General features: G+C 45.1%; 1 protein-coding gene across 2 annotated transcripts; it reads left to right on the top strand.

Annotated features, from left to right (window-relative positions):
- Positions 1-275: 275 nt before the first annotated feature.
- trim37 (tripartite motif containing 37) lies at positions 276-21,308 on the top strand. 2 transcript variants are annotated; one of them, XM_069709596.1, is made up of 24 exons: positions 276-465; positions 1,905-1,974; positions 3,017-3,118; positions 3,327-3,367; positions 3,736-3,852; positions 4,364-4,451; positions 5,174-5,296; positions 6,151-6,274; positions 7,217-7,284; positions 8,289-8,413; positions 8,609-8,659; positions 9,134-9,215; positions 9,317-9,393; positions 10,215-10,394; positions 10,559-10,673; positions 11,210-11,401; positions 12,259-12,392; positions 12,505-12,587; positions 14,276-14,503; positions 14,682-14,987; positions 15,451-15,582; positions 17,923-18,291; positions 18,556-18,666; positions 19,513-21,308. In XM_069709596.1, the coding sequence occupies exons 2-24, from the start codon at positions 1,954-1,956 to the stop codon at positions 19,557-19,559; spliced, it is 2,916 nt and encodes a 971-aa protein (XP_069565697.1). In that variant the 5' UTR covers positions 276-465; positions 1,905-1,953; the 3' UTR covers positions 19,560-21,308. The 2 variants fall into 2 exon arrangements, with proteins under 2 accessions (XP_069565697.1, XP_069565696.1); XM_069709595.1 differs by having other exon boundaries at positions 11,210-11,470.
- The last annotated feature ends 6,281 nt before the right edge of the window (positions 21,309-27,589 follow it).

The raw sequence follows: 27,589 nt of genomic DNA, 5'->3' as shown, positions 1-27,589 counted from the left end.
ATTTACTTTATCTTTATTCATCAACAATATTAATTTAATTTAATTGTATTTAATTTAATTGTATTTAATTTAATTTAATTGTATTTAATTGTATTTAATTGTATTTAATTTAATTGTATTTTATTCAGCCTTGGCTTTCCCCTGCTATTCCACAGACTGTCCGACAGGTGGCGGTGAAGCCCCCACAAGCCTCCTGACAAACGCGTACCAATAAATTCAAGCGAAGAAGCAGAAGGAGGCATTTGATTGGTTATTGCTAGGGGACGAGACAGCCTCAGAGCAACCGCTGCAGCTCCATCTTTGTATTCAGGGCGAGAACAGGAGCCGCTCTTCAACCCGGTGGAGAAGAAGGGCTCGTTGCGCTTTAACGGAACCGAGCTGGGTGTTTTATTAACGGCAGCTGAACCGGCGGAGACGAGCCGTTATGACGTGATCGGTCTTCATCCGTTTGTCAGGTGTCCGGAGGTGAGTGAGCCGCCCTGCTATCGGAGCTAGCTGTCCTCTCCGTCCTGCTCGGACATCGGACCTTTGATGTCTTCAGGCTGGTCCACTTTTCCTGCTCATGTTTTGTTAATAAACCCAGTAGTTGTTCCGACTGACGTCAGCTGCTGTCCTGCCGGCCGTGTGTCTGTCTGCTGATGATGGGCCTCCTGCTGACGACAAGCTAACGACGATGGCCACAAAAACACATCCAGAGACCTGGTCTCTCTGGACCAGGTCTCTCTGGACCAGGTCTCTCTGGACCAGGTCTCTCTGGATCAGGTCTCTGGACCAGGTCTCTGGACCAGGTGTCCCTGGACCAGGTCTCTCTCTGGACCAGGTCTCTCTCTGGACCAGGTCTCTGGACCAGGTCTCTGGACCAGGTCTCTGGACCAGGTGTCCCTGGACCAGGTTTCTCTCTGGACCAGGTCTCTCTGGACCAGGTCTCTGGACCAGGTCTCTGGACCAGGTGTCCCTGGACCAGGTTTCTCTCTGGACCAGGTCTCTCTGGACCAGGTCTCTGGATCAGGTCTCTGGACCAGGTGTCCCTGGACCCTCTGGACCAGGTCTCTCTGGACCAGGTGTCCCTGGACCAGGTGGTCTCTCTGGACCAGGTCTCTCTGGACCAGGTGTCCCTGGACCAGGTTTCTCTGGACCAGGTCTCTGGACCAGGTTTCTCTGGACCAGGTCTCTCTGGACCAGGTCTCTCTGGACCAGGTCTCTCTGGACCAGGTTTCTCTGGACCAGGTCTCTCTGGACCAGGTCTCTCTGGACCAGGTGTCCCTGGACCAGGTCTCTCTCTGGACCAGGTCTCTCTGGACCAGGTCTCTGGACCAGGTCTCTGGACCAGGTCTCTCTCTGGACCAGGTCTCTCAGCTCAGATACTGATTGTCTGTTTTCCTGTCAGACATTTAAGATAAAGACTCAACTCTGACTGGAAGCCACTTTAGAAAGAGAGAGACCTGGTCCAGAGAGACCTGGTTCAGAGAGACCTGGTCCAGAGACCTGGTCCAGAGACCTGGTCTGGATCTAAAACTCAGACGTTTGTTTTCTCTGAGTTTGTAGAAGACTCCAGTGTGTGTTTGCTCGGGCTTTTCATCGTTTATTATCAATAACAAATATGCAATTTCACATCATTTCTGACCATTATTATCATCCTATGTGTTACATTTTTCCAAAAATGTGGAAAAACACAAGCAAATAATAAATAAAGACAAAACTTTCTGAAGGAGTTATTCAGTTAGTTTTGATGCGTTCCACAATTATTTCTGTTTCAATAATCCAGCACATGTTGAATTTTGATATGAAACGATGGCTGAGAGACAAAATCAAAGTATGTTTGTAAAAAAACAAAACCAACAACCTGTGAATCCTGAATTGACTGAACTTAAATCCAAATTAAAAACAGTTTTTCTTCTTTTTAGACGTCTTGTTCGATTCGTCCCGGAGATCAGAAGCTTCAAACTGGCCGACATGGATGAACAAAGCGTCGAGGTATGAAGCGCACATGGAATTTACTAAACACTTTTAATACCCTGCACGTATAAAGTGGTTCTATAAGTCCTGCAGTTAATGGGAGCCCCCCCCCCTCCTCCATCCTCTACCCTCCCCCATCCTCCTCCATCCTCCTCCACCATCCCCCCCCTCCTCCACCCTCTCCCATCCTCCTCCACCCTCCTCTACCCTCCTCTACCCTCCTCTACCCTCCCCCATCCTCCTCCATCCTCCTCCACCATCCCCCCTCCTCCACCCTCCTCCATCCTCCTCCACCATCCCCCCTCCTCTACCCTCCTCTACCCTCCCCATCCTCCTCCACCCTCCTCTACCCTCCTCTACCCTCCTCTACCCTCCTCTACCCTCCCCCATCCTCCTCCACCATCCCCCCCTCCTCCATCCTCCTCCACCCTCCTCTACCCTCCTCTACCCTCCCCCATCCTCCTCCATCCTCCTCCACCATCCCCCCCCTCCTCCACCATCCTCCACCCTCCTCCATCCTCCTCCACCCTCCTCTACCCTCCTCCACCCTCCTCCATCCTCCTCCACCATCCCCCCCCTCCTCCACCATCCTCTACCCTCCCCCATCCTCCTCCACCCTCCTCCACCATCCCCCCCTCCTCCACCATCCTCCACCCTCCTCCATCCTCCTCCACCCTCCTCCACCATCCCCCCTCCTCCACCATCCTCCACCCTCCTCCATCCTCCTCCACCCTCCTCTACCCTCCTCTACCCTCCCCCATCCTCCTCCATCCTCCTCCACCATCCCCCCCTCCTCCACCATCCTCCACCCTCCTCCATCCTCCTCCACCCTCCTCTACCCTCCCCCATCCTCCTCCATCTTCCTCCACCATCCCCCCTCCTCCACCATCCTCTACCTTCCCCCATCCTCCTCCACCCTCCTCCATCCTCCTCCACCCTCCTCTACCCTCCTCTACCCTCTCCCATCCTCCTCCACCCTCCTCTACCCTCCTCTGCCCTCCCCCATCCTCCTCCACCCTCCTCCACCCCCTCCACCCTCCTCCACCCCCCTCCACCCCAGAGCATCGCCGAGGTGTTTCGCTGCTTCATCTGCATGGAGAAGCTGAGGGACGCTCGTCTCTGTCCTCACTGCTCCAAACTCTGCTGCTTCAGCTGCATCCGGGTGAGTCTGAGTCCTGAACACCATCTCTGCTGCAGGACAACGTCTTCATTCATTACTACGACTCTCGTTAGGATCCGTTCAGATGTTCAGTCTTTTTTCTTTTAAGGGAATATAAACAACATAAACAAGAAAACCAGCTGAACTCGGCAGCATGTTTTCCTCTGCTTGTATTTAAACTCTGTATCTAAGATGTCCTGTTGTTTGGCAGCGATGGCTGACGGAGCAGAGAGCTCAGTGTCCTCACTGTCGGTACGAACACACACACACACACACACACACACACACACACACACACACACACACACACACACACACACACACACACACACATCACACTCGAGTGAGGACAGAGACCACAGAGATGGAATAAAACACGTCATTAACACAACACGAATACAGCTGATTGTCTCAGAAAATATCACATTATTATTATTATTATTATTAATTTTATTATGAGTGATGTTGTTAATTTGAAGTGTGAAAAGTCCTTTTGATAATGAATAAAATGCTTCTGGAGATGTTTCTGTTTGGTTAAGTTCCATAAAGTTGGTGTTGATGGTCATGTCCTGACATATATTGAGTGTTTGTTGTTGTTGTTGTTGTTGTTGTTTACCCAGCGCTCCGCTCCAGCTGAGGGAGCTGGTGAACTGTCGCTGGGCCGAGGAGGTGACCCAGCAGCTGGACACCCTGCAGCTCTGCAGCCTCACCAAGCACGAGGACAACGACAAGGACAAGTGAGCACCAAACTCCCCCTCGCTCCACCTGCGTGTTTATTATGGGATGGATGAAGTGGTTTCTTTTACTTTCCTCTCAGGATTTCTCTGCATGAATTAAATCTAACGGGGGAAATAAATATGAGGAAGGCGGTTTGTTTTTCATCCCGTCAGCACATTAGATTCGTATAAATGATCATCTAAATGGACATTTCAAACTTTATATATATATATATATATGTGTGTATATATATATATATATATATATGTATATATATATATATAGGAGTGAAAGAGACAAAACTCAACAAACATAAATGGTGGATATTATGAATATTCGTAAACCGTTTTTCTGGCAGTGAGTTTCTGATGTCGTCCTGCGAGTGGAGGAAGTTTGTTCTGATGATGTCACTTCCTGTGATTTTGCTGTGAGGTTTCTCGCGGCTGCGGCGAAGCGTTTTCGTCCCGCGTCTCCTCCGTCGTGTTCAAACAGGACGAACCTCTGAGTCTTTCTCTGCCTGTGATGTTGCAGATGTGAGAACCACCACGAGAAGCTGAGCGTGTTCTGTTGGACCTGTAAGAAGTGCATCTGCCACCAGTGTGCTCTGTGGGGAGGCATGGTAACGTCTCGCTCTCACATCCCAGTTTAATGTCAACTTAGAAACACTAAACACTTCGCTGTCCTGGGAGTTATAATAGAAATAAACTTTATTTATAAAGTACTTTTAAAGTAAAGTTACAAAGTGATTTATGTTGTTTTACCAGGATTGAAAGATCACAGAGCCAAATAAAATCAGGTAGAAATAACAAATGAAATGGGATAAAGTTCCTCCTCAACAACAGGAAGAATAAAACATTTAGAGACAAAACAAATCTCTGTTTTAAGAAGTGATTTGAAAGATGTCAGCTGAAGATTTTCAGCTGCTGCCGAACCACCGAGTGTTCAATAAGATCAATAAAGTCTCAAAATCAGCTGTGAAACGAAGTGTTGACCGGTTCAGAGGCTGAAACGTGTCTGATGTGCTCGTTACAAACAGCAGTGATGAACTTCTGAAGATCAAACCGACAGAAAACACCTCAAAATAAAAGATCATTAAATAACATTTTACATTTAAATTTCTTTCATTTTCACCACTGATTAGATTGTCCAATATTTTCTTGTATATTATGTTGTTGTTTTTTTTTTATGTTTTCCATAAAAAGCCAGGAATTGGTTTAAAAAAAAAAAAAAAAAAGTCTTCTGTGTGTCTTCACACTAACTGTTGATGTAAAACGGAGGAGAGCGGCGACTCTGGAGGCCGGAGAGGCTTTAACCGGAGAACGGTGTGTTTGTGGTGTGCAGCACGGCGGCCACACCTTCAAGCCTCTGGTGGAGATCTACGAGCAGCATGTCACCAAGGTGAAGGAGGAGGTGGCCAAGCTGCGGCGCCGCCTCATGGAGCTCATCAGTCTGGTGCAGGAAGTGGTGAGGACTTTTTATTTTGGAGCTTCACCTCCTTCAGCTCCTCTGACTGTGTGAATGTGCTGGAAATCGCTGGTTTGAATGAATCTAGTTGGTGTAATTTGTCAGAGGAGATTTGTTCATTAGCATAATTGACGCCGACACAATTCGCTCCATTTGTGATCAGATATCATTTAAAACCAGAAAAAAGAAGCATATTTTTTTTACGCTGTGGAGCTTCAGGTGCTGTTTGATATTATCCGATGAAAATAGAATGAATTCAGCAGCTTTCAGGGCTCATAAACTCTTCTATAATAACAACTCAGCAACAGGATGATGTGTAATAATATGAAGGTAGTTTTGTGTCTTTTTAAAGCAGCAGAGTTCATTTCTTTCACTGCAATCAAAAATTGAGTGAGGACAAAATTATTTAGATTTTAAACAAATTGTCTCTCAGTTTTGGTCACAGGCTTCAAACTTTTTGCAAAAGTTATTGACTGTGATTCATATTCTCAAACTTTTTGTGACACATTTAAAAGGCTGGTTTCAAAAGCAAAACTCTGAAGTGCAGGAAAATAAGAAACCACAGAGGTCATCAAACATCATTCAACCACCTCTTTACTGCACAACATAGAAAATATCTTGTTTTTATAGAATATCAATATTAAATAAATGTTAAAGTGTTCTAGTGGCAGTTTTTAGATTTGTAGAAGTTGTGTTACCGCCATCGACCACTGGAGGGCAGTCACACCTCGCTGTTGAAATGATTGTGTGTGTGTGTGTGTGTGTGTGTGTGTGTGTGTGTGTGTGTGTGTGTGTGTGTGTGTGTGTGTGTGTGTGTGTGTGTGTGTGTGTGTGTGTGTCTCTCTCTCTCTCAGGAGAGGAACGTGGAGGCCGTCCGGGGAGCGAAGGACGAGAGAGTCCGAGAGATCCGAAACGCCGTGGAGATGATGATCGCTCGTCTGGACAACCAGCTGAAGAACAAACTGATCACACTCATGGGTGGGACACACACACACACACACACACACACACACACACACACACACACACACACACACACACACACACACACACACACACACACACACACACACACACACACACACACACACACACACACACACACACAGCTCTCAGTGAGAAGATGCTGAAACTCTTTCCCAGCATGCTTTAGTTCTTTCTTGGTAACTTACAAATGAAAAAGATCTAAGTGACGATTAGAAATTAGATTTACTTTTAATAAAAACATGCAGTTTTTGGAACATTTCAATGACGACAAAAAAATGATTCGAAACCATAAGTGTAAAAGACAATATGTATTTATCTCACTCCTCACTGCAGAAAACTATGAATGCAAATGCAGCGACCTTTAATTTAAATATTTGGTGTTCAAACATCCACAGAGCAGAACTCTCCACAATAAAACAGTCACATCTTATTGAGAGACGTTCACATAACTTGTAGTCAGGATAAAGAAGTCGGCAGTTTTTCACGTCTGGAAGAAGCTCTTTACGTTTCGAGACGTCCTGAATGGAGCTAAAACACGTCTGAAAGGTCGCGACCTTCATCGAACAGAAAACTCCGGCTCCCCGCTGAGACGCGAGAGCTGCACCCTTTATAGCAGCGGCTAATATACATATCAAATATTTATCTGCACTGAGTGGAAGCCTGCACTCAGCGCCCACACACACACACACACACACACACACACACACACACACACACACACACACACACACACACACACACACACACACACACACACACACACACACACACACACACACACCACCTGCACAGCCGCTCACTCACACTTAGCGGCCTCCATCAGCACCAACATTCAGCACGAGTAGACTGAAAATAGAACCTGCGCTCTCCCACCCCCTCCTCCTCCTCCTCCTCCTCCTCCTCCTCCTCCTCCTCCTTCTCCTCCTCCACCAGGTCAGAAGACGTCCTTGACCCAGGAGACGGAGCTGCTGGAGTCTCTCCTGCAGGAGGTGGAGCACCAGGTGGGTTCTTTTATCTCCGTTCAGTCAGCTGCTGCTGCTGGTTGTTGCGTAACGTTTAAAGCCCTCGTACTGCACGGCAACACTCGATACCACGGCCGTCCGTGAGGCCACAGTTCCACGTGTTGTGGTGTTTTATTACATTAAATTATGAGTTTCATCTCCTCCCACTCTCGCAATATTTACCAGAGTTCATACTTTAACAGTTGAAGCCGTGTTGTATTTTTAACTTCCACATGTCTGTGTTTTAGAGGGAAGCGCTGACATGTTAGCATCTTAAAATGTTGATGATTTGCTGCACTTGGTGAAGGTTCACTATGAACACTTCCTTCTGCATGCTACATACTAAATATTGATCACCGGAGCTTTGGTGTTTACTTCATGCTGCATGACGAATCGAGCCAGAAGGCAAGTCAGTGTTTGCACGACTGCATTCCTCACAAGAGGCGTGATGAATCATGTCTTTTCTGCACCGAGTGGAACGAGGCAGAAAAAACTACAGCAGCAGGAGAAGACAAATATTCACACTTTTAATACAACAGGAAGCCTTCAGAGGGCAGCTGGAGGATGGTGTGCAGGTCAAAAGATAACATGATCGTACATTTCACAACTTTTAAAGCTACAAATCCAGATTTAAAGCTACGTATCCTAACTTTTAAATGTGCATATTCTGACTTTTAAAGGTGCGTATTGTAACTTTTAAAGGATCGTCACCTAACTTTCTGAAAACAGGTGTATTATACATGAAATACATTCAGTAATTACGCAGAAATCCTTCGATATCAGTCAGTGAGCTGTTTGAAAGGAACGACCGATTTCTCCTACCGACACATGAAATTCTAACCAAGATGCCAACATCAGCTGCTTCTTGTATTACTGAAGTAAATCAAGGTGTACCTGCTGGGATATTAACCTGCAGTCACAGGACTGCTATTAGTTCATTCATTCATTATTAAGCAGCATAATTAATTAGATTTTCTCCATTGTTGATTTTGTGTGTTGAATAGCTTCACTCGTGCAGTAAGAGCGAACTGATCTCCAAGAGTCCGGAGATCCTGCTCATGTTCCAGCAGGTCCACCGGAAACCCATGCAGTCCTTCGTCACCACACCGGTCCCTCCGGACTTTACCAGGTAATCCCCGTTTAATAATCATGTATAATCCACACATATTTTCATAAATAATAAATTATATTATCAGTATTCTTTCCATCAATATGTTTGTTTCATTTATAGAGTTTTTTTTTTAAATTTTTATCACGACTGGATTTCCTGTGTCCAGCTTTATTCAGCTCATTTTAATGTTACTCGTCCTCTGTGTGCTTTCAGTGAGCTGGTTCCTGCCTACGACTCCAGCACTTTTGTTCTGGTCAACTTCAGGTACATTATTCTCTCCGTACACGGAGTTTTTATTCAGTAAACAGCTGCTTTATAGACACTAGTTCAGTCTGCTGGAAATCTCTCCACTTTCTCTACAGGTTTTGGACTGGTTTTAGACTCCTTTTAAACCGGTTTTAGACTCCTTTTAAACTGGTTTTAGACTCCTTTTAAACTGGTTTTAGACTCCTTTTAAACTGGTTTTAGACTCCTTTTAAACCGGTTTTAGACTCCTTTTAAACTGGTTTTAGACTTTCAAGACTGATTTTAAGGCTGGTTTTAATGGCTGTTTTAGGCTGGTTTAAATGGCTGGTTTTAGACTGGTTTAAATGGCTGGTTTTAGACTGGTTTAAATGGCTGGATCCACTCACAGCAGTCTCATGTTGTCACAGCAGGTTTATATAAGTGTGTGTGTGTGTGTGTGTGTGTGTGTGTGTGTGTGTGTGTGTGTGTGTGTGTGTGTGTGTGTGTGTGTAGCACCCTGAGGCAGCGGGCCGACCCGGTCTACAGTCCTCCTCTGCAGATATCTGGCCTCTGCTGGAGGCTGAAAGTCTACCCGGTGAGTGTGAAACAGTTTTAAACCCTGACGACACTTTGACACACAGACATGATGTCATCTTCATAGTGTCTCCTCTTATGTCTCCTCTAATGTCTCCTCAGGATGGGAACGGCGTCGTCCGAGGAAACTATCTGTCTGTGTTCCTTGAACTGTCTGCTGGACTTCCTGAAACATCAAAGTAAGATTCATTTTCTCTAATAAATCCCTTTTTTATTCCTCTAAAAGCTTCTCTTTCAGTAAGTCTTCAGGTCTTACCGTCCTCTGACAGACTCTCTCTAAAAGCTTCCCGTCACGGCGAATCCTGAAGTTAAATTATCATGTGAAAGGTTTAATCGAAGGCACAATGAGCATACAGAGGGGATTCAGTCATAAAGGATGCAGTTGTCATCATTCAGCTGTCAAGGCTGCTTTTAACAGAAATAAGAGCCTGAACACATCAGAGAGTCTCAGAGAGGAACACTGAAGTCACATTCAGTTTTTAAAGACACAGAATTAAAATGACAAGTCCGTCTTTTAAGCTTAAAAACAGACCTGATGTCGTAAAACTCCACGATTCTGGATAAATATTAAGATTAATCAAGGAAATCGTATAAATTTCAGATCATTCGAAAAATGAAATGCAGTTACGGAGTCTTTACAAAACACTGAAGTCTCCAGATATAAAAAACCCTACAGAATTCACATGATTCATTATCATGAATGAACCTGACAGGTTTTCATCACGGTGTGTTTGTGTGTGTGTGTGTGTGTGTGTGTGTGTGTGTGTGTGTGTGTGTGTGTGTGTGTGTGTGTGTGTATAGGTTGAGGGAGATAAGGAGCGCTTGTTTTGATGTAGCTGATGTCCCGATCGCAGAGATTCATCATTTTATCACGACTAATCATACATGTATTTAAAAGTGTGTTAAATATCAAACCAGTCGCCGTCGTCCTGAAGCTCCTCGTGCTTTCTCTCGCCGTGTGTCGTCCCTCGCGTGCTGACGTCATCCTGGACCCGTGCAGGTACGAGTACCGGGTGGAGATGGTCCATCAGGCCTCCAGCGACCCGACCAAGAACATCATCCGGGAGTTCGCCTCCGACTTCGAGGTGGGGGAGTGTTGGGGCTACAACCGCTTCTTCAGGCTGGACCTGCTGGCCAGTGAGGGCTACCTGAACATGCAGACGGACACGCTGGTGCTCCGGTGGGCGCACACACACACACACACACACACACACACACACACACACACACACACACACACACACACACACACACACACACACACACACACACACACACACACAGGTTCGGTTTGATGCTCCAGACTAACGGGGTGTTTGTGGTTCTGGTCGGCGTGCTGTGCAGCTACCAGGTCCGCTCTCCGACGTTCTTCCAGAAGTGCCGGGATCAGTACTGGTACATCAGCCAGCTGGAGTCGGCTCAGAGCGGATACATCCAGCAGATCAACAACCTCAAAGAGGTACAACATTTATTCTAGTTCTTCACTTTGTCTTTTTCTGCATTTTAGTCACTTTTACCAGCTGATATTCTCTGTTTTAGTATATTATTTAACTTTTAATTTATTTCTTTGGTTTAATTGTCTGTTTATTTTTATATTTTAGTTGATTTACCACTCGGTATTTGTTTTTACTCAAATCCAGTATTTTATTGAACTTTTATTCATTTAAATGTGTATTTATTTATACATTTAAGTTGGTTTTACTTCTCGGTCAGTCCTTTTATTCCCAGGTTCATCAGTCATTATTTTAGATTAAAGTTTCCAAAGATGGAAACACTTTAAAGTAAATACATATGACTGAATGCACATCATGTCATCTAGTGAATACTTAACTTAATGTGAGCATTATCAGTGATGAGTTGGAAGACGATGATGCAGCGTGATTTAAATTAAATCTGTTGATGACCGCAGGTTAAAGGGTTCAAAGTGAAACACCTCCAGATTGAAGTTTCACAACTTTTTTTTCTCCCCAAATAAAGACATATTTCTGTTTTCAGCGTCTGGCCATCGAGCTGTTTCGCCGCCAGACGTCGCGCAGCTCCTCGCCGCCCGACCTGCGTCTCTCCACGGGAACCACGACCTCCGAGAGAGACCCGCGCTCGGTGAAGAGCGACGACGACATCCAGACCGCTCTGAGCAACACGAAGAAGGGCGAGGAAGAGGAGCGGACGCAGCACGACGACTCCAACGTAAGGAGGGAGCGTGCTGCCGGACACCGGAGCAGATGGTTTGGGGGGAAAAACTGGGTTTCAACTTTGGTAAATCTGATATTAGAACACCTCGTTTGACTCTTTTCAAACTGTATCGGCTGCACAGGAGCTGCGAGTTCCCGGCTTCCTTCTAGCCACCGTCTGCATGTGAGGCATTCAGGGAACATCTGTTAATTGTAGCTTCAGAAAACAACGTGGGTTAAAGTCTCCCCCGTCTGAACTGCATGAGTCTCTGCGTGCAAAAAAGTGTCGTTCAACGTGTAGAATATGACGTCAGGTCTTTGTGGCTTTTGTCCCGCCCCTCCTTCACTGTGATTGGACAGCTGGTTAATAAGTGGTGGTGACGAGCGCAGCGTTTTACCCCAAGTTGAAAGTTTTTCACTTTTCAGTGACTTGAAAAAAAAACCAACATGTATAATTGTGGTTAACTGAAAAATACTGATGAAATCTTGTAGATAAGAAGTTATATTTAAATTTGTTTTGATCCGCTTTGTTTTTCTTTTGGTGAATCTGAAACACTTCTGTAAGTCAGTTAATTCAAATTCATGTTGTTGTGTTGCTCAGATATTTTAAAAACCGTGAGACAGGATCAGCCAGCTGCGGTGATGTTTTTAACTGACTGGATCAGCTTCTTGTCCCTCATCCTGTGGACTGTCCTGGGACGTCTCCGTCTCGGCCGATTGTTGTTTCGTCCTTTTAAAGAGTTCCTACTGCAGTTTGAAAAGAGTAAAAAAACAACGAACCGTGAACATCCTCCACGTCTCATGGTTGGATGTTGTCAGTCGTAGATTATTGCGAGTGTTCCTCGACATGCCGTTTGTCCCCGGGGGGTCCAGGAGCTGTCGGACGGGGACCTGGAGGTGGACTGTCTGACGGAGGAGGAGGTGAACCCGCTGGACGGCAGCAGCACGTCGGGGAGCTCCACGGCAACCAGCAACACGGAGGAGAACGACATCGACGAGGAGACCATGTGAGTCTCTGACCGGCTCTTGGTGTTGCAACAGGAAGTTTCCTCCGTGTGCTGTGAGAGAGGAACACGGACATCTCTGTGGTAAAACTACATACATGTAACGTGTGCGCAGGTCGGGGGAGAACGACGTGGACTTCATCGGGAACCTGGAAACAGAAGAAGGAGAACTTCCTGATGACCTGGCTGGAGCTGCAGGTACAACTCAGTGGAAACACTAAAACATTCATCTTAAACTTGATTTCTATTGAACTTTTCATACAAGAAATGCAACTCAAAGATTTACATGCAGATTAAAAGGAACATAAACATGTTAAAATGTCATTTAAAAAGTAAAATACAAAAATAAATAAAATGCATAAGAGCAGATCAAATTAAACACAAGACATCACATTAATAAAATACAACATAGAATATAGAATTTTTTTTAAAGGGGCAGTCGGATGGAGGAATATTAAGAGGGGGATATTATGTTCTGCTGGATTTACTTCATAATTTGTGGTAAATATTCAATAAAATGTTTTAATTTGAATTTCATCCGAGTCAATTGGATTATAATTAAACTGTTAAATCTGGTGACTATTTCTTCATTAAGAATTTAATCTGTAAAATCAGAAAATGATGGACTTCATCAGTTTTTAAAGATGTTGAGAAACAAAAAGATATCCAGAAGAGTTCTTCTCAGGGGAGAATCTGTAATCCTCCAAATATTTACAAGTATCTGCTCGGATAAAGACGCCGTCTCTCCTCAGTGGAGGTCAATAGAAGCAGCCGCTGAGTTTTAGTGTTGTTTGACAACAGAGGAGTCAGAGAAGCTCAAAGCAGCTGCTGCACTGTTTCACTGCTTCAGAGAATTTACTGTCCGAGCAGCTGCAGCCATGAGCAGATAATAACATGATGACATGATGACGACATGATAATAACATGATGACATGATGACAACATGATAATAACATGATGACGACATGATAATAACATGATGACGACATGATAATAACATGATGACATGATGACAACATGATAATAACATGATGACATGATAATAACATGATGACATGATAATAACATGATGACATGATAATAACATGATAATAACATGATGACATGATGATAATAATAATATGATAATGATAACATGATGATGACATGATAATAACATGATGACATAATAATAACATGATGATAACATGATGACATGATAATAACATGATGACATGATAATAACATGATGACATGATAATAACATGATGACATGATGATGACAATAATAATATGATAATGATAACATGACAATAACAACATGATGACATGATAATAACATGATGACATGATAATAACATGATGATAACATGATGACATGATGATGACATGATGACATGATGATGACATGATGATAACATGATGATAACAACATGATGACATGATAATAACATGATGACATGATAATAACATGATGATAACATGATGACATGATGATGACATGATGACATGATGATGACATGATGATGACATGATGATAACATGATGACATGATGATAACATGATGACATGATGACATGATAATAACATGATGACATGATGATGACATGATGATGACATGATGACATGATGACATGATGACATGATGACATGATGATGACATGATGACATGATGATGACATAATAATAATATGATAATGATAACATGACAATAAGAACAAGATAATAATAACGTGATGATACGGATTATTTTCAGATGGACCTCCAGAAAACTAATAAGAAGGAGTGACTTCAGCTAACAACACCGAGAGAACTGATGGACACATTTTATTCACTTTGGATTTGATGCGACTGTAAAGACGAAGTCTTCATGTGTGATTCTAAAGCGTGTTGTTCCGGACCTGCAGGAGGATCCAGCTCCAGCATGCGTTCACTGCACCGCAGCGCCGCTGCAGGTCGCAGCTCCGGCGGTAGCGGAGCGGCGGGCGGTGCCGTCGGGCCGGGCAGCGCCAGCAGCCTCCTGGAGATCGACCCGGTCATCCTGATCCAGCTGCTGGACCTGAAGGAACGCAGCAGCGTGGAGTCTCTGTGGGGCCTCCAGCCGAGGCCGCCCGTCTCTCTGCTGCACACCCAAGGTCTGAACACATCACACACAGGAACTCGCCAAAATAAAAGAAATCCCTCCGCAGCTAAATACGTTACGAACAGAACCACGTCATCTACAAACCGAACAGAACCACAAATCATTGCTAAACACACGACTGTAAGTCTGGTTTTGATTCCACTTTTCTTTGTTGTTCCTCGTCTCGTCAGCACATCCCCATTCCAGGAAAGAGCGCGAGCGGCGGCCTCAGGCGGTGCGACGGTCGGCCCCGGACTCGGGGGTCCTGATCCGCCTGAAGGCTCAGATGGCCGAGGTCCGGAGCAAGATGTCTGACGTCAAGAGCCAAGTGCTGGAGGCCCGGGGGTCCGGAGATCCGAGGCCCGGCCCGTCGGGAGCCTTCGGCGCCGAGGACTTACCGTCTCATCACGGCGACTCCGACTTGTCCGTTTGTCGTAAAGCCGGCGAGCTGGATCTGGTGGGTCGGGCGGCGGCTCGGTCCAGACCCTGCCGGCCCGGTGAGGACGCTTCCTTCATGTAGTCGGAACGGACGGAAAGTTTCCTCCTTTCATCATCTATGTACCAACATTTCAGAAAAAAACACGACTGGTAGCCTTTAACCTTCAAATCTAAGACCTGTGCAGCCTCGTTTTGTTCCGAGTCCTTTTTGATTTCCGTCTTCAGAACTGAACTGATGTTGCTTCCACAGATCAAACTAACCCGACAGCGACAGCTTAGAGAAGTCACTTCCTTAAATCCTCGAATCAACACGGTTCTTCTCCGAACGACGTCTCATCATGGGACGATGTCCAGACAGAAACCAGCTCAGGACATTTATTATATAGTGTAGTGTGTGTGTGTGTGTGTGTGTGTGTGTGTGTGTGTGTGTGTGTGTGTGTGTGTGTGTGTGTGCACGAGGCTTCCAGCACCAGTCTGCAGATCTTCTTCTTTGACATGTTGGATTGTTTCTGCTTTGTGCAGCCAGGAAGTCTCTGTCTCCCGTCCTGGACAGCAGCGGCTCGCTGCTGATGAAGAGGAGGAGTCCAGAGGACATGGACAAAGACCTGCGAGGAGCCGAGGCCGCCGAGCTCGGCCTGCATCCGAAGGACGAAGGTCAGTCGGTGTCTTTTGTTCCTGTCGCTGTTTAAACCTTGAATAGGAAACGCTTTAGTAGAACTTAAAATAGAACTTACTGATAGAACTTTGTAGTTTGGCTTTCTTGAAGAAATTGTATTTTCTTGATTCTTGTTGTTCTGGTTTGAACCCTCATGGTTGAAATTAACTTATTGTAAGTCGCTTTGGAGAAAAGAGTCAGATAAATGTAATGTAAACCGAATTAATTGAAGTTTTTGGACCATAGATGAGATTTTCTCTTTTTTTACGGAGTTTTTTATTTTTTTATTTTTGCCTCCTTCTGTCCATTTGTCTTCATTTGTTCTCGTAATGTCTCAAAAAATGTCTTCAAACTTGCCAAAACGTTCATTTGGTACCAAGGAGGAACCCAATAGATTTTAGGGGTCAAAGGTCGCCGCGACCTCGTGTCAACTTATTCCTGTGAACACAATATCTCAGGAACCTTCTTCAAATTTGGCACAAACACTCACTCGAACTCAAGGATGAAGGGAATTGATTTTCGCTGCTGAAGAGGTCGAAGGTCAACATGATCTTGCCTACGTTGTGTTTGTCCGTCCCGTTCTTGTGAATGCGATCTCTCGAGAACACGTTGAGGAAACGTTGACTTGGACTCAAAGATGAACAGATGAGCGTCATGCTGCTTCACTTCACTTCCCTCACGCTGCTTCACTTCACTTCCCTCACGCTGCTTCACTTCACTTCCCTCACGCTGCTTCACTTCACTTCCTTCACGCTGCTTCACTTCACTTCCTTCACGCTGCTTCACTTCACTTCCTTCACGCTGCTTCACTTCACTTCCTTCACGCTGCTTCACTTCACTTCCCTCACGCTGCTTCACTTCACTTCCCTCACGCTGCTTCACTTCACTTCCTTCACGCTGCTTCACTTCACTTCCTTCACGCTGCTTCACTTCACTTCCTTCACGCTGCTTCACTTCACTTCCTTCACGCTGCTTCACTTCACTTCCTTCACGCTGCTTCGCCATTCTCCCAAATACAACATCTCTAAAACGTAAGAAGGAAATTTCTGCAAATTTGGCACAAAGATACACTTGGACTCAACAATGAACTGACTAGATTCTGGTGGCCAAAGGTCAAAGGTCAGACTCAGTCATTTCATATTGACCCATGCTTGTTAGCTGATGTTTAAGGGAACGTCTGGAGGAAATGTCTTCAAATTTGGCACAAATGTTCACTTGAACTGGAGGTTGATCTGAATAGAATTTGGAGGTCAAAGGTCACTGTGACCTCACAAAACATGAGTATGAACGCAACGTAATAAATCATACGTGAATTAGACAACATTTCACGCAAATATCCAACATGATGAAATGAGGGATTAAAACGCAGCAGATCTGAGGAGAACTTTCTAAAAGAGACATCTTTAATATTACACTTAATCTGAAGTCAAATCTGGATCAGAGCAGCTTACACGTTTATTTGGTCGGAGAGTGTGAGCGGTGAGTGGAAGTGTTGTGATGTGGGTCACTGCTCTGACTAACATCTCTGAATGCTCTTCAGTGGAGTATCTACTGGAAGGGCTGAAAACCTTCTCTTCCAAACATCATCTACTTTACTCTCCTCTGTTCTCCGGCTCCACTTTAAATAGCTGCTGACTCCGGCGGTCTGACAAACTGTAGGCTGCTGCAACACTCCACTCCTCCTCCCTCACACGTTCACACTGTGTTGGTGTGTGTCAGGATTTCAGACTGTTTACAACTCTTTGGATTTCCATTTTCACCCCACGTTTAGCACATTATAAGAAGTCATGTTTTTAAAAAGGGTTCAGACGTTTGTTTGTTTTTCTACGCTGAAACAAAGAGCAGCGTTCATGTTGGAGAAAAATGTTTTTAATTGTTTGATTTGCTCATTTTGCATCAACTAAACCTTTTGAAAAAGACGTGTAGTCCCACGTCATGTTGCATCTGCGTTCAATTCAAGCAGCATCCAGCAGTGACATCATCAACCAGCAGTGATGTCATCAACCATCAGTGACGTCATCAACCATCAGTGATGTCATCGTTGGTTTGTGAACGTTATGAATCCTCCAGTTCAGATTCTGTCCGTCACCATCTTTACTAGTTCGGAGCGGTTTGGAGCAGGAAGTGACCATATTTGGACGAGCTGGGGGAGGAGCCAGACTTTTTCTAGATCTGCTCTGAGGTCAAACTGAAAGTTTAACTCAGGATCTCTGTTGAGCTCAGGACAAACGTTACATTTCTTTTTCTGCGTTTTGGAGCTCAAAGTGAAGTTAGTTTTTTTATTTTTATTTGTAGGCATCAGAAAATAAATCCAGATGTTTCCCTCTCGTGTCTCTCAGGACCGCTGAAGGCCGACGTCCTCCAGGGTCCCCTGGTGTCTCTGGGCGGCCCGTCGTCGGAGCAGACCTCCGGCTCCAAGCAGCCGTACGTGGCGTCGGGGTCCCGGGACGACATCTTCTCCCTGGGAGGAGGACCGAGCTACGTGACGGCCGGGAAGACGTGCGGCGTCCGGGGGACGGGGTGGGACGCCGAGGAGCGAAGGATCCTCGCGGCCGAGAGGCGTTCCAACGCCTCCGTGTCTCCTAACTCCTCCTCCTCCGCTCCTTCCTTCTGCAAGGCGGCCATGTTGGACTGCGACTCTGAGAGTTCGGGGAACTCCCATCAGGCCTTGCTGGAGGGAGCGTCTGCCCCGCCCCCGTCTAACGAAGGTCGGTTCACCTGCTGATTTATTTCTAGAAAACTGAACATCTTTGAACTCTTTGTTGTCTGCAGACGATTAAAGTAAAAGAAGCAGTCTGAACTGATGGACCTGTCTGTCTGTCTGTCTGTCTGTCTGTCTGCCCGCCCGTCTACCTGTCTGTCTGTCTGTCTGTCTGTCTGTCTGTCTGCCCGCCCGTCTACCTGTCTGTCTGTCTGTCTGTCTGCCCGCCCGTCTACCTGTCTGTCTGTCTGTCTGTCTGTCCTCTCCGTAGATCCGTCTCCGTGCGTCCTCGTGGCAGCTACGAGCAGCGACAGCGACACGGAGGACGAAGCGCTGCAGAGCAACAACTCTCGCTATGACAACCACACACCTCCCTGCACAGGTAAACAACAACACACACACACACACACACACACACACACACACACACACACACACACACACACACACACACACACACACACACACACACACACACACACACACACTTTCAGCGTCGAGCTTCCGTTCATAAATTAAATTAAAAACCTGAAACGTGACTTTACAGAATCATTTTATCTCCCTGGTTGTTTCCACCTTCATCCTCTCCTCCTCCTCATCCTCACTCATCCTTTTTATTTATTTATTTTATGATGCGTTATTTAGTTCAACACAGTGACAGCAGGACAACATGAGGGGGAGGAGTCAAACTATTCGACACAACGATGAGAATAAAAGCAAAACAAACAAAAAACGGAAAGACTTGTTCTCTATGAGGAACAGCTGAGTCATCATGTCTCTGGTTTTCAACCTTCTTCATAACATTTGTAGTAAAATCTTCGTGTCTTTTTTATTTCTGCTTAAATCCTAAAGTGACGCAACTTTTCAACCAAATCTTCCAGAAAAAATAAAAAACAAGCAAATATGTATTTAATTAACTTTGGTACAAACTTCAAACATCCCATTCATGTTTATTTCATTTATTTATTTGAGGAACGCTGCAGTCTTATTGTTTTGCTTATTGACCAATATTTCTTTTTTCTTTAACATTAATTTTCTGCTTTTTAACCTGAGAACTGAAAATGTGATAAAACCAGCAGGACGGAGCTGAAAAGCTCCTCAGAGATTCAGGAGCCTTCAGGTGTCGTCACGTCCTCCACAGAAGCTTTTATTTTGGCGAGCTGCTCTTCGTCCTCACACTGATCACATGACTTCACTCTGGTGTTTCTTCTCCTCTTCCTCCCTGCAGGAGAGCAGATTCTGTCTGACGACATGAGTCTGCCTGCCGACAGGTGACTTCCTGTTCAGACCTCACGGCGCCGCGGTAACGGCCGGGGACGACACACACACACACACACACACAAACGTGCTGGTATCACACACACACACACACACACACACACACACACACACACACACACACACACACACACACACACACACACACACACACACACACACACATGCACACCTGTAGAGTAGAAACTGCTTGTTGTGCATGAAGCGAAGACGCTGCAGCTTGTTTTTTTCGGAGCAACTCGCTGATCACGTGACGTTAACGTGGCGTCGGCGCGGCGGTACCGGCCCTTTAAGAGAACCCACATCACCGTTTTGTCCGTTTGTGTCCGACTCTGTCGTCACGCTTTCAGGTACTTCCTGCTCAGTTTGGTGAGGTAACCATGACAACCGTGTGACAACTGAATCTCTAAAAGTGTTTGCAGCCTGTTGGGCCGTCTGTGTCAACATGTAAATAACCTGCAGCTCGTCACAGTTCGGTGCTTTAAAGACTTTATTATGAACGCTGCAGCCCGTCTGTCTGCAGCAGCCCGTCTGTCTGCAGCAGCCCGTCTGTCTGCAGCAGCCCGTCTGTCTGCAGCAGCCCGTCTGTCTGCAGCAGCCCGTCTGTCTGTATTCTAAAACTCTGGGCTAAAAGTCCAGCAGGTGTTTGAGCATCGCTGACTGCAGGTGCAGCGGGCTCCAACATGGCCGCCGCTGCACCTGCGTTATAAAAGCAAAGGAGTGAGTGAGCCGACGTTTGTTTGGTGGAGCTGAAGCTCCGTCCTGCAGCCTGTTCGCTGAGCTCAGAGTAAAGACGGGAAACAAACAGACATCAGATCCTCTCCTGGAGTCTGAATCGGCATCGAAGCGCTCCGAGACGGAGGAAACTCAAAATACACTGAAAGAACTTCATTCACCGCAGACGTCTGATTTCAGAGACGTGAAGCAGCTTTCATGTTATTAGAAGCATTTCCTGCTGTGAAAATGTGGATTTAAAGCTGCAGAAGCAAAGTGTTGTTTTTAAAAGGTCAGTTCACCCAAAATCACAGATTTCTGTACGATACGATGGAGGTGAATATTAATCTGCTACTCATCATTTTCTCAGTACTTGATTTGGTGTTAATAATGTCAGTTTAGACCTCGTTTTGTTCTCCCACAAATTCATTCACATTAACTGTCATAAAAAAAAAATCAAGAAAACTTAAAAATATGTACTTATTTCTGTCAGAAAACAGTAAAGAAAAGTTTTAATTGTTAAAGATTATTGACAATAATTTTTTTGTTGATGAATAAATACGAATTAAATCATTATTGCACCAGTAGCTGAGTGGAATTTAGTATTTTGAAGCTTTTAAAATCTAAAAAGGTGAACTGGCCCTTTAAGATGCAGAGTTTATTAAAATGATGTAATAATGTAACATGTGATATTCACACTTCAGTCTATCAAACTTTTCTGCACCTTTAAGACTGTTGATGGACTCTGAAGTCTCCTCTTCTCTGAGCCATATCTTATTTTGAAAGCCACTTCCTGTCTACATGTAGTCCACCTCTGCAGTCTTGAGTTTACAGTGTAAATATCTGCTGTACATGTGCCTGCATGGCTTCAGAGGACGGAGGACGTCTTTATTAGAAACGGCCGGCCGATCGTGGTTTTTTGTGTTATCTGTGTCAGAAGCTGCTTTTATTTTGAATGTTTCCCAGAATGCACTGCGCATTGTTTGGTGTGTATATTTCCTTTTTGTCTAATAAATAAAATGTTTTACGATACCGGAACGAGCGGAGCTCATTATCGTGTCTTCTGTCGTCTTTAGTAAAAAAAAGAGTTCGTCGTCCGAGATTAAAGGAGAATTCTACTTTATTACAGGTTTTATATTTATTCATGTCGGTCGTCTTCCAGGCAGTTTAAACATGAATTAAATTATAAATAGAGGCTAAACAACTAAATAAAGACTCGAGACAACGGACAGAAGATGCAGAACGACCACAAATACCAGAAACACAACTTAAAAAGCAAAAACATCACAAATTGACTCGACACGACTCGATGACGAGTCGGAAGCAAAACAACCAAAAGGAGACAAAAAAAAGACACAAAACAACCAGATATTTAAAAACGTAAACGGAACAAAATGACCGCGGAGACGCAGGAGGACGACGGTTCCTCTCCGGTTCCTCCCTGGTTCCTCCCCGGTTCCTCTAGTTCCTCTCTAGTTCCTCTTTGGTTCTTCCAGTTCCTCTCTGGTTCTTCCGGTTCCTCTCTGGTTCCTCCGGTTCCTCTCCGAAGGAAGAACCGTCACGTTCTGCCGGTCTAAAGCCGAAGCCCGACCGGTGGCAGCGGAGAGAATAAAGCCAGATTAGGAGACGGTGAAACGAGGAGTCTTTTTATAGAAGAATGTGGAGGACTGCTCACTTTGTAAAAGCTCTTTATGTAACAGCAGACAGCGTTACAGCATCTCCTCAATCCCAAAACAACCTGGACAAAACACTTCCTGTTGTCCCGGGACTGTCACATTAATGACCTACACACACACACACACACACACACACACACACACACACACACACACACACACACACACACACACACACACACACCTTTTTGAATGTCAGCACAGGAAGGCTGTTCGAGCCCCGAGGTTCAGAAACTCCCTGCTGAGATGAATCTGAAGACGTGAGATGATTAAATGGACAGAAAATAAATGTTATTTACACTTTTCTTTAACACTTAATTACATGAAACCATAAAACGTTTCCCTTCAGTGAAACCCAAAGACGTCTGAAACCTGCGAGATGTTGCATTTTTCTAAGATTATTTACAGTTTATTCATGTTATGGAAGAAGTATTCAGGTCCTTTACTGAGTAAAAAATACTCCGCTACTCATTTTATTACCATCAAAATGTACTTAAAGTATAAGAATTTAAAGAAAACTTTCCATGTCAGTGTTTTAAAGTCATATATGAAGTTGTTGTTGAATTAATGTTCATTTGACTGCTGTAGTTATTTAAGGTTTTTAAACTACTTTATGTCCTGTTGGTTTGTTTAATCTACATGAATGCATAATTTTCTATAAGATCATGTCGTTTCTGTTTTGTAACTAAAAAGTGAATCCAACAGGGTTTTTTTTAAATAGTTTATCTTAAAAACTAGTAGAAGGTCACTCCTTCTTCTTAGTTTTCTGGAGGTCCATCTGAAAATAATCCCTCATTCATTAGAAAAGAAGATTCAAAAAGACCTGTTTTTGGGGGCGTGTCTGTTTGATTGACAGGCCTGTGGTGCAGTCAGGTTACAGCTATCGGTGGGCGGGGCTTAGTGCCGTCAGGTTTCCAATCAGATCGGTCAGATCCACCGCTGGCTCCTCCCCCAGCTCGTCCAAATATGGTCACTTCCTGCTCCGAACCGCTCCGAACTAACAAGACGGTGACGGACAGAATCTGAACTGGAGGATTCACAACGTTCACAAACCAACGACTTTTCCATTCTGTGAGAGAGCGAACCGATCGATATCAACCAATCAGAAGTGATCAGGAAATAAAAAGCATCAGCCAGAGACTTGGTCTAATCTTTATATACATAATTTGTCACCAGTTACAATACACATATTTATATACTACAGGAACACAGATAATACAGGTACTCAACGTGTTTTACTGTTTTGTTTTTTTCTTTTACATTTTTTTTCTTTACCTAATCTGCATGTTGAAGAAGAGCCAATCGTGGGGTTTGTCTTCAAGCCTCAGAGGACGGGATTACCCATCATCCTTTGTGAGTGCAGAGCTCCAAGAAGTCCCAACTCCTTTTTCGAACGCGCGCCGACGTCCGATCCGCCGAGGGACGCCGATACGTCCCAAACGTCCCAAACGTCCCGCCTCCTTTATCGCAGCTCCGCCTTAAAGAGCAACAGCTCGGCTTCCGGTTTTATTTTCCATCGAGGCGGCCGATCAACGAGGAAACGGACCAACGAGGAAACGGACCAACGAGGAAACGGACCAACGAGGAAACGGACCTCGGGCTGGCGGGACGACCTCCCGCTGCATCTTCAGCAGAAGACAAACTCGCCGAGAGCCTTTTAATGCAACGTCATTATTGCTTACAGAGAAAAAGAAAAAAGCTTGTTGTGTACGTGGACACAGTGCAGATTGACGGAGGCCCTATAGTTGGACAGATCACGGGAGCAGAGTCCAACTCCTGCTCGCTCTCATCATGACGGAAACATCCGACTCAGGAAGTCTTTAGTGCAAGCAGCGCGTACAAGCGAGGGAGGAAGTGTGTTTCTGGAGGATTCACCACGACGCTTCTTATTGCTCACGAGGTGACAACTTGGGAGTAACACCGTCCACTTCCTTCACACGCTTTGTTTTTTTATTTTCCGTGAAGGTTTTTTTCTCGGTGAACTCGGATTCTCGTCGTGGAGCTCGAGCTGAAACCTCGCTGTGAAAACTACGTCAGCGGTTGTGACTAATCGATGGTGAATCACGGGAGATGGAGAACTACTTACTGCACAGCTGCTCTGAGGAGCGGCTACGAGCACGACATGCTTCGGTAGAACAGAGCTGCCACCGGCTACCTGAAGAATTCACAACAAAACAACAACAACAACAACAACAACAAACAGGATCTTGTGGGAAACGACAAAGCGTCTAATTGTAAGAGAAACTCCTGAGATGCCGACGCCACAACCAAAATATCTCCACGACTATTGGATTGATCGCCTTGAAATTTAGCTCAGATATTCACGTTCCCCTGAGGATGAATCCTACCAACTTCAGCGGTCCTCTGACTTTCCTTGTAGCGCCACCATGAGGTTCACATTTGTGGTTTTCAGTGAAATTTCTGGACAATTCTTGGATGCCAAAGTTCGTAAATCAAATTTTATATTCGTCGCTTCGTTTATGATCATTTACGTGCAAAACTAAAGACAATCTAGATATGATACAAATCCAAACGTGGTTTGTCAGCGCCTGCGTAACTGTTTCAAATGTATTAATAAATCATTGAATAAGAGCAGGTTTTTTTCTGCTCAAGGTTTGTGAAGGATTGAAAAGAAAACATCGATCAATGTCGGGAAACGGTATTCAAACTTCTTCAGCGTCAAATTCAGACTCTCGGTACGCTGAAAGTGGACGAGTGTTTCCAGCATTGATCATGTCAAACTACTTCAGAATTTAATTCAATACAGAAAACAGAATTCACGAGATCACGTGTTCGGAAAACAGCAACAGAAGCAGTTGAGTTGAGTTGAGTTGAGTTGAGTTGAGTTGAGTTGAGGGGGAAACCTAAATGTCAGGAACCCTCCTACTGATCTATAAAGATGAATAAAAGACTCGAGCATCTCATTTTGAGGAGAAAACCTTGTCGTTATAACAAGATCCTGTTTCTCAGTGGCAGCTCGAGCTTCTCCAGAGTTTGTGAACGGATGTAAAACGCGGTGATCCTCGTCTCTGATCAACACCGAGCAAATCACCGACACCTGCAGAGCTGGAACCAGAAACCGACCGACGACGGACACAATCTGATTGGCAGTTGTGTTGTTTTTAAGGCTGATACTGATAAAAAATTTAAATCAAAGCTATCGCATATTGGCAATACAGAATTTTAAGCCGATAATTAACATGTTTCTGGAGGTTTTCCCCGGATTGTGGGAACGTTGGGGGGGAAGCGGGGTGAAACGGCAGCGAGGCCGCGACGGGACGGGACGGGACGGGACGCTCCGGCTCTCCGGTGAAAGCCGGACCGGTTCGACACCTTTATTTAACCGGCCTGTCAGAAGCGTCGCGCCTCAGACGGTTTAACCGGTGTTGGCGTCGGACCCGGCGGTCGGGCCTCGTACGTGGAGCACCGATCAAAACCACAGACTTTACAAGACAGGATTATTCTATCTACACTCCTCCGGCGGCCGCTCAGCTCACAGTCGGTACTCGTGATTACGCATCAACGCCGTAGTGAATATTGGACATGACCGGGATGTCCTGTCGCCAATCTTTAAACTCTGTGGCGGCGCTTCCACGAAGGGATCCGGCGGCTTCAGCTGGTTGAGTTGAGCGTCTCGAGACGACGGTACATTCCTCACAGCTGGACGCCCCCGAGAAACACTCCTCCCAAAAAAACATTAAAAAAACACCACCTCGTTCCACATTCGGGGGGAAGGGGGGGGAGGGGGGAGGGGGGAGAGGGATGCTGGGTTTCACCAGCCGAGTGACCGGCCCGGGACGAGGCACGCTTTTAAACAACCTTGGATATCACTAACGTTTGAAAAATCACTGCATCAAGCAAAACTAAAAAAAATGAAGGTGCAGAATTCGAAGGATTCAGGAACCATGAAGGAGCGTTCGGTGAACAACAGCTGAGATCGTCTCTTCGGTCTTCTACCAACCCAACACACGATACACAAGTGTAAGGAATGAGTTAAAGACTTGGTTTGTGGCTAACTGGCTTACGACTGCACGGCTGTTTTCTCAGAGATTTTGTTTGTTGCGTTTCCTCGCGGAAGATTTTTCACGTTCACGTTACGTTGGAATGGGACGGCTGCAGCTAGCTAGCCATCACGTTAGCCATCTACGGTGAAGAAAGTCGTAGCGCGATGCGATGGCAGTGTAGATATGGACGCCCGCTGCCGTTGGCCAATTTGCCCGTCTAGCTAGCCAGCTGGCGTGACAGACCAGCATCGTGCCGAGAGAATTTAGTTCGTCTGTCGCGTGGCGAGGCACATTTCCTGAGATGTTACAGTCGGTTGTTTCAACTGATAATTGGACGACTCAGCGGATTTCACTCTTCTTGACCGGTTCTAATCTCGATTAGCGTTACATTCAGACAACATATCGGTTGTTCTTCATTCAGGTCTTCACGCACCGCGGCGCCTTTTTACATTTTGTTATTCTTCGTACGATTAATTCACACGTTCATGTATTTGTTCAAACGGTTGTTTTTGTCTACGACTTTTAAACAGAACGTGAATATTACGGTGAAAAAGGGACTTTTTTTTCTGAACGTCGATAGATTTCTGTTTTTCTTGTTAGTGAGGAGGAGCTGGACGACGTCTTCATCACGTTCTTCATCACGATCTTCATCACGATCTTCAACGATCTTCAATCATCATTTTTCAGAAGAATGAGCTTTTTGAACAATTGTCGCAAATCCTCATCGCAGCCAGGATGAAGTTTTCAGTGTTTTGTATTTCCGAGCGGTGTACTTGGTGTACTCAGTGTACTCGGTGTACTTGGTGTACTCTGTGTACTTGGTGTACTCTGTACTCTGTGTACTTGGTGTACTTGGTGTACTCTGTGTACTTGGTGTACTCGGTGTACTCTGTGTACTTGGTGTACTCTGTGTACTTGGTGTACTCTGTGTACTCGGTGTACTCGGTGTACTTGGTGTACTCTGTGTACTTGGTGTACTCGGTGTACTTGGTGTACTCTGTGTACTCGGTGTACTTGGTGTACTCGGTGTACTCTGTGTACTCTGTGTGTGTACTTGGTGTACTCGGTGTACTCGGTGTACTTGTCTCGTCGGTATAAAGGCTTCAAAGTCTTTTAGGTTCATAATAAAAAAATAGACGTAAAAACAAGGAGTGAAGAATGAATCTGAGAATCATTGTAATCTGTGTGGCGACGTCCGACTCCAGAACGGTCTCATTTAAGATCCCGTTATCAGACACTACTGGATGTAATATGGGGCTCGTTAGCTTCACCCTGAACGCAACACATTCTTTCTTTTGTTGAAATCTGCATCAGCAAAAAGTTCATATTCTCGTTAGCTAGTAAGGAAGATCACGTTTTGTCTGGGACTCGTAGCTTTAGTCTGTTTATCAGTTTGTAGCCAACCGAGGTTCCTTCAGGAACCTTTATGAGGTTCTTGTTTAAAATGTACCAGAGTTTTAAAAATAGAAACTCAGGAAACAGAATTAGTCAGCTAGCGAGCTCAAATATGATCTGTTAACGCCAGTCGTGATATTTGACAAATGGACACTAGCTGGCCAGAAATACAAATAAATTCAGGGCGTACAGTTTGAAACGTTTCTGACGAACAACGTTACGTTAACGTTAACGTTAA

Source organism: Brachyistius frenatus, unplaced genomic scaffold (genome assembly GCF_029030835.1).
Source record: "Brachyistius frenatus isolate BFR_SWC_R1_liver_20210118 unplaced genomic scaffold, ASM2903083v1 Contig_84, whole genome shotgun sequence".
Taxonomy (NCBI): Eukaryota; Metazoa; Chordata; class Actinopteri; family Embiotocidae; genus Brachyistius; species Brachyistius frenatus.
The sequence above is the reverse complement of the archived record's forward strand: the minus strand, read 5'-3'. Positions and strand labels throughout refer to the sequence as shown.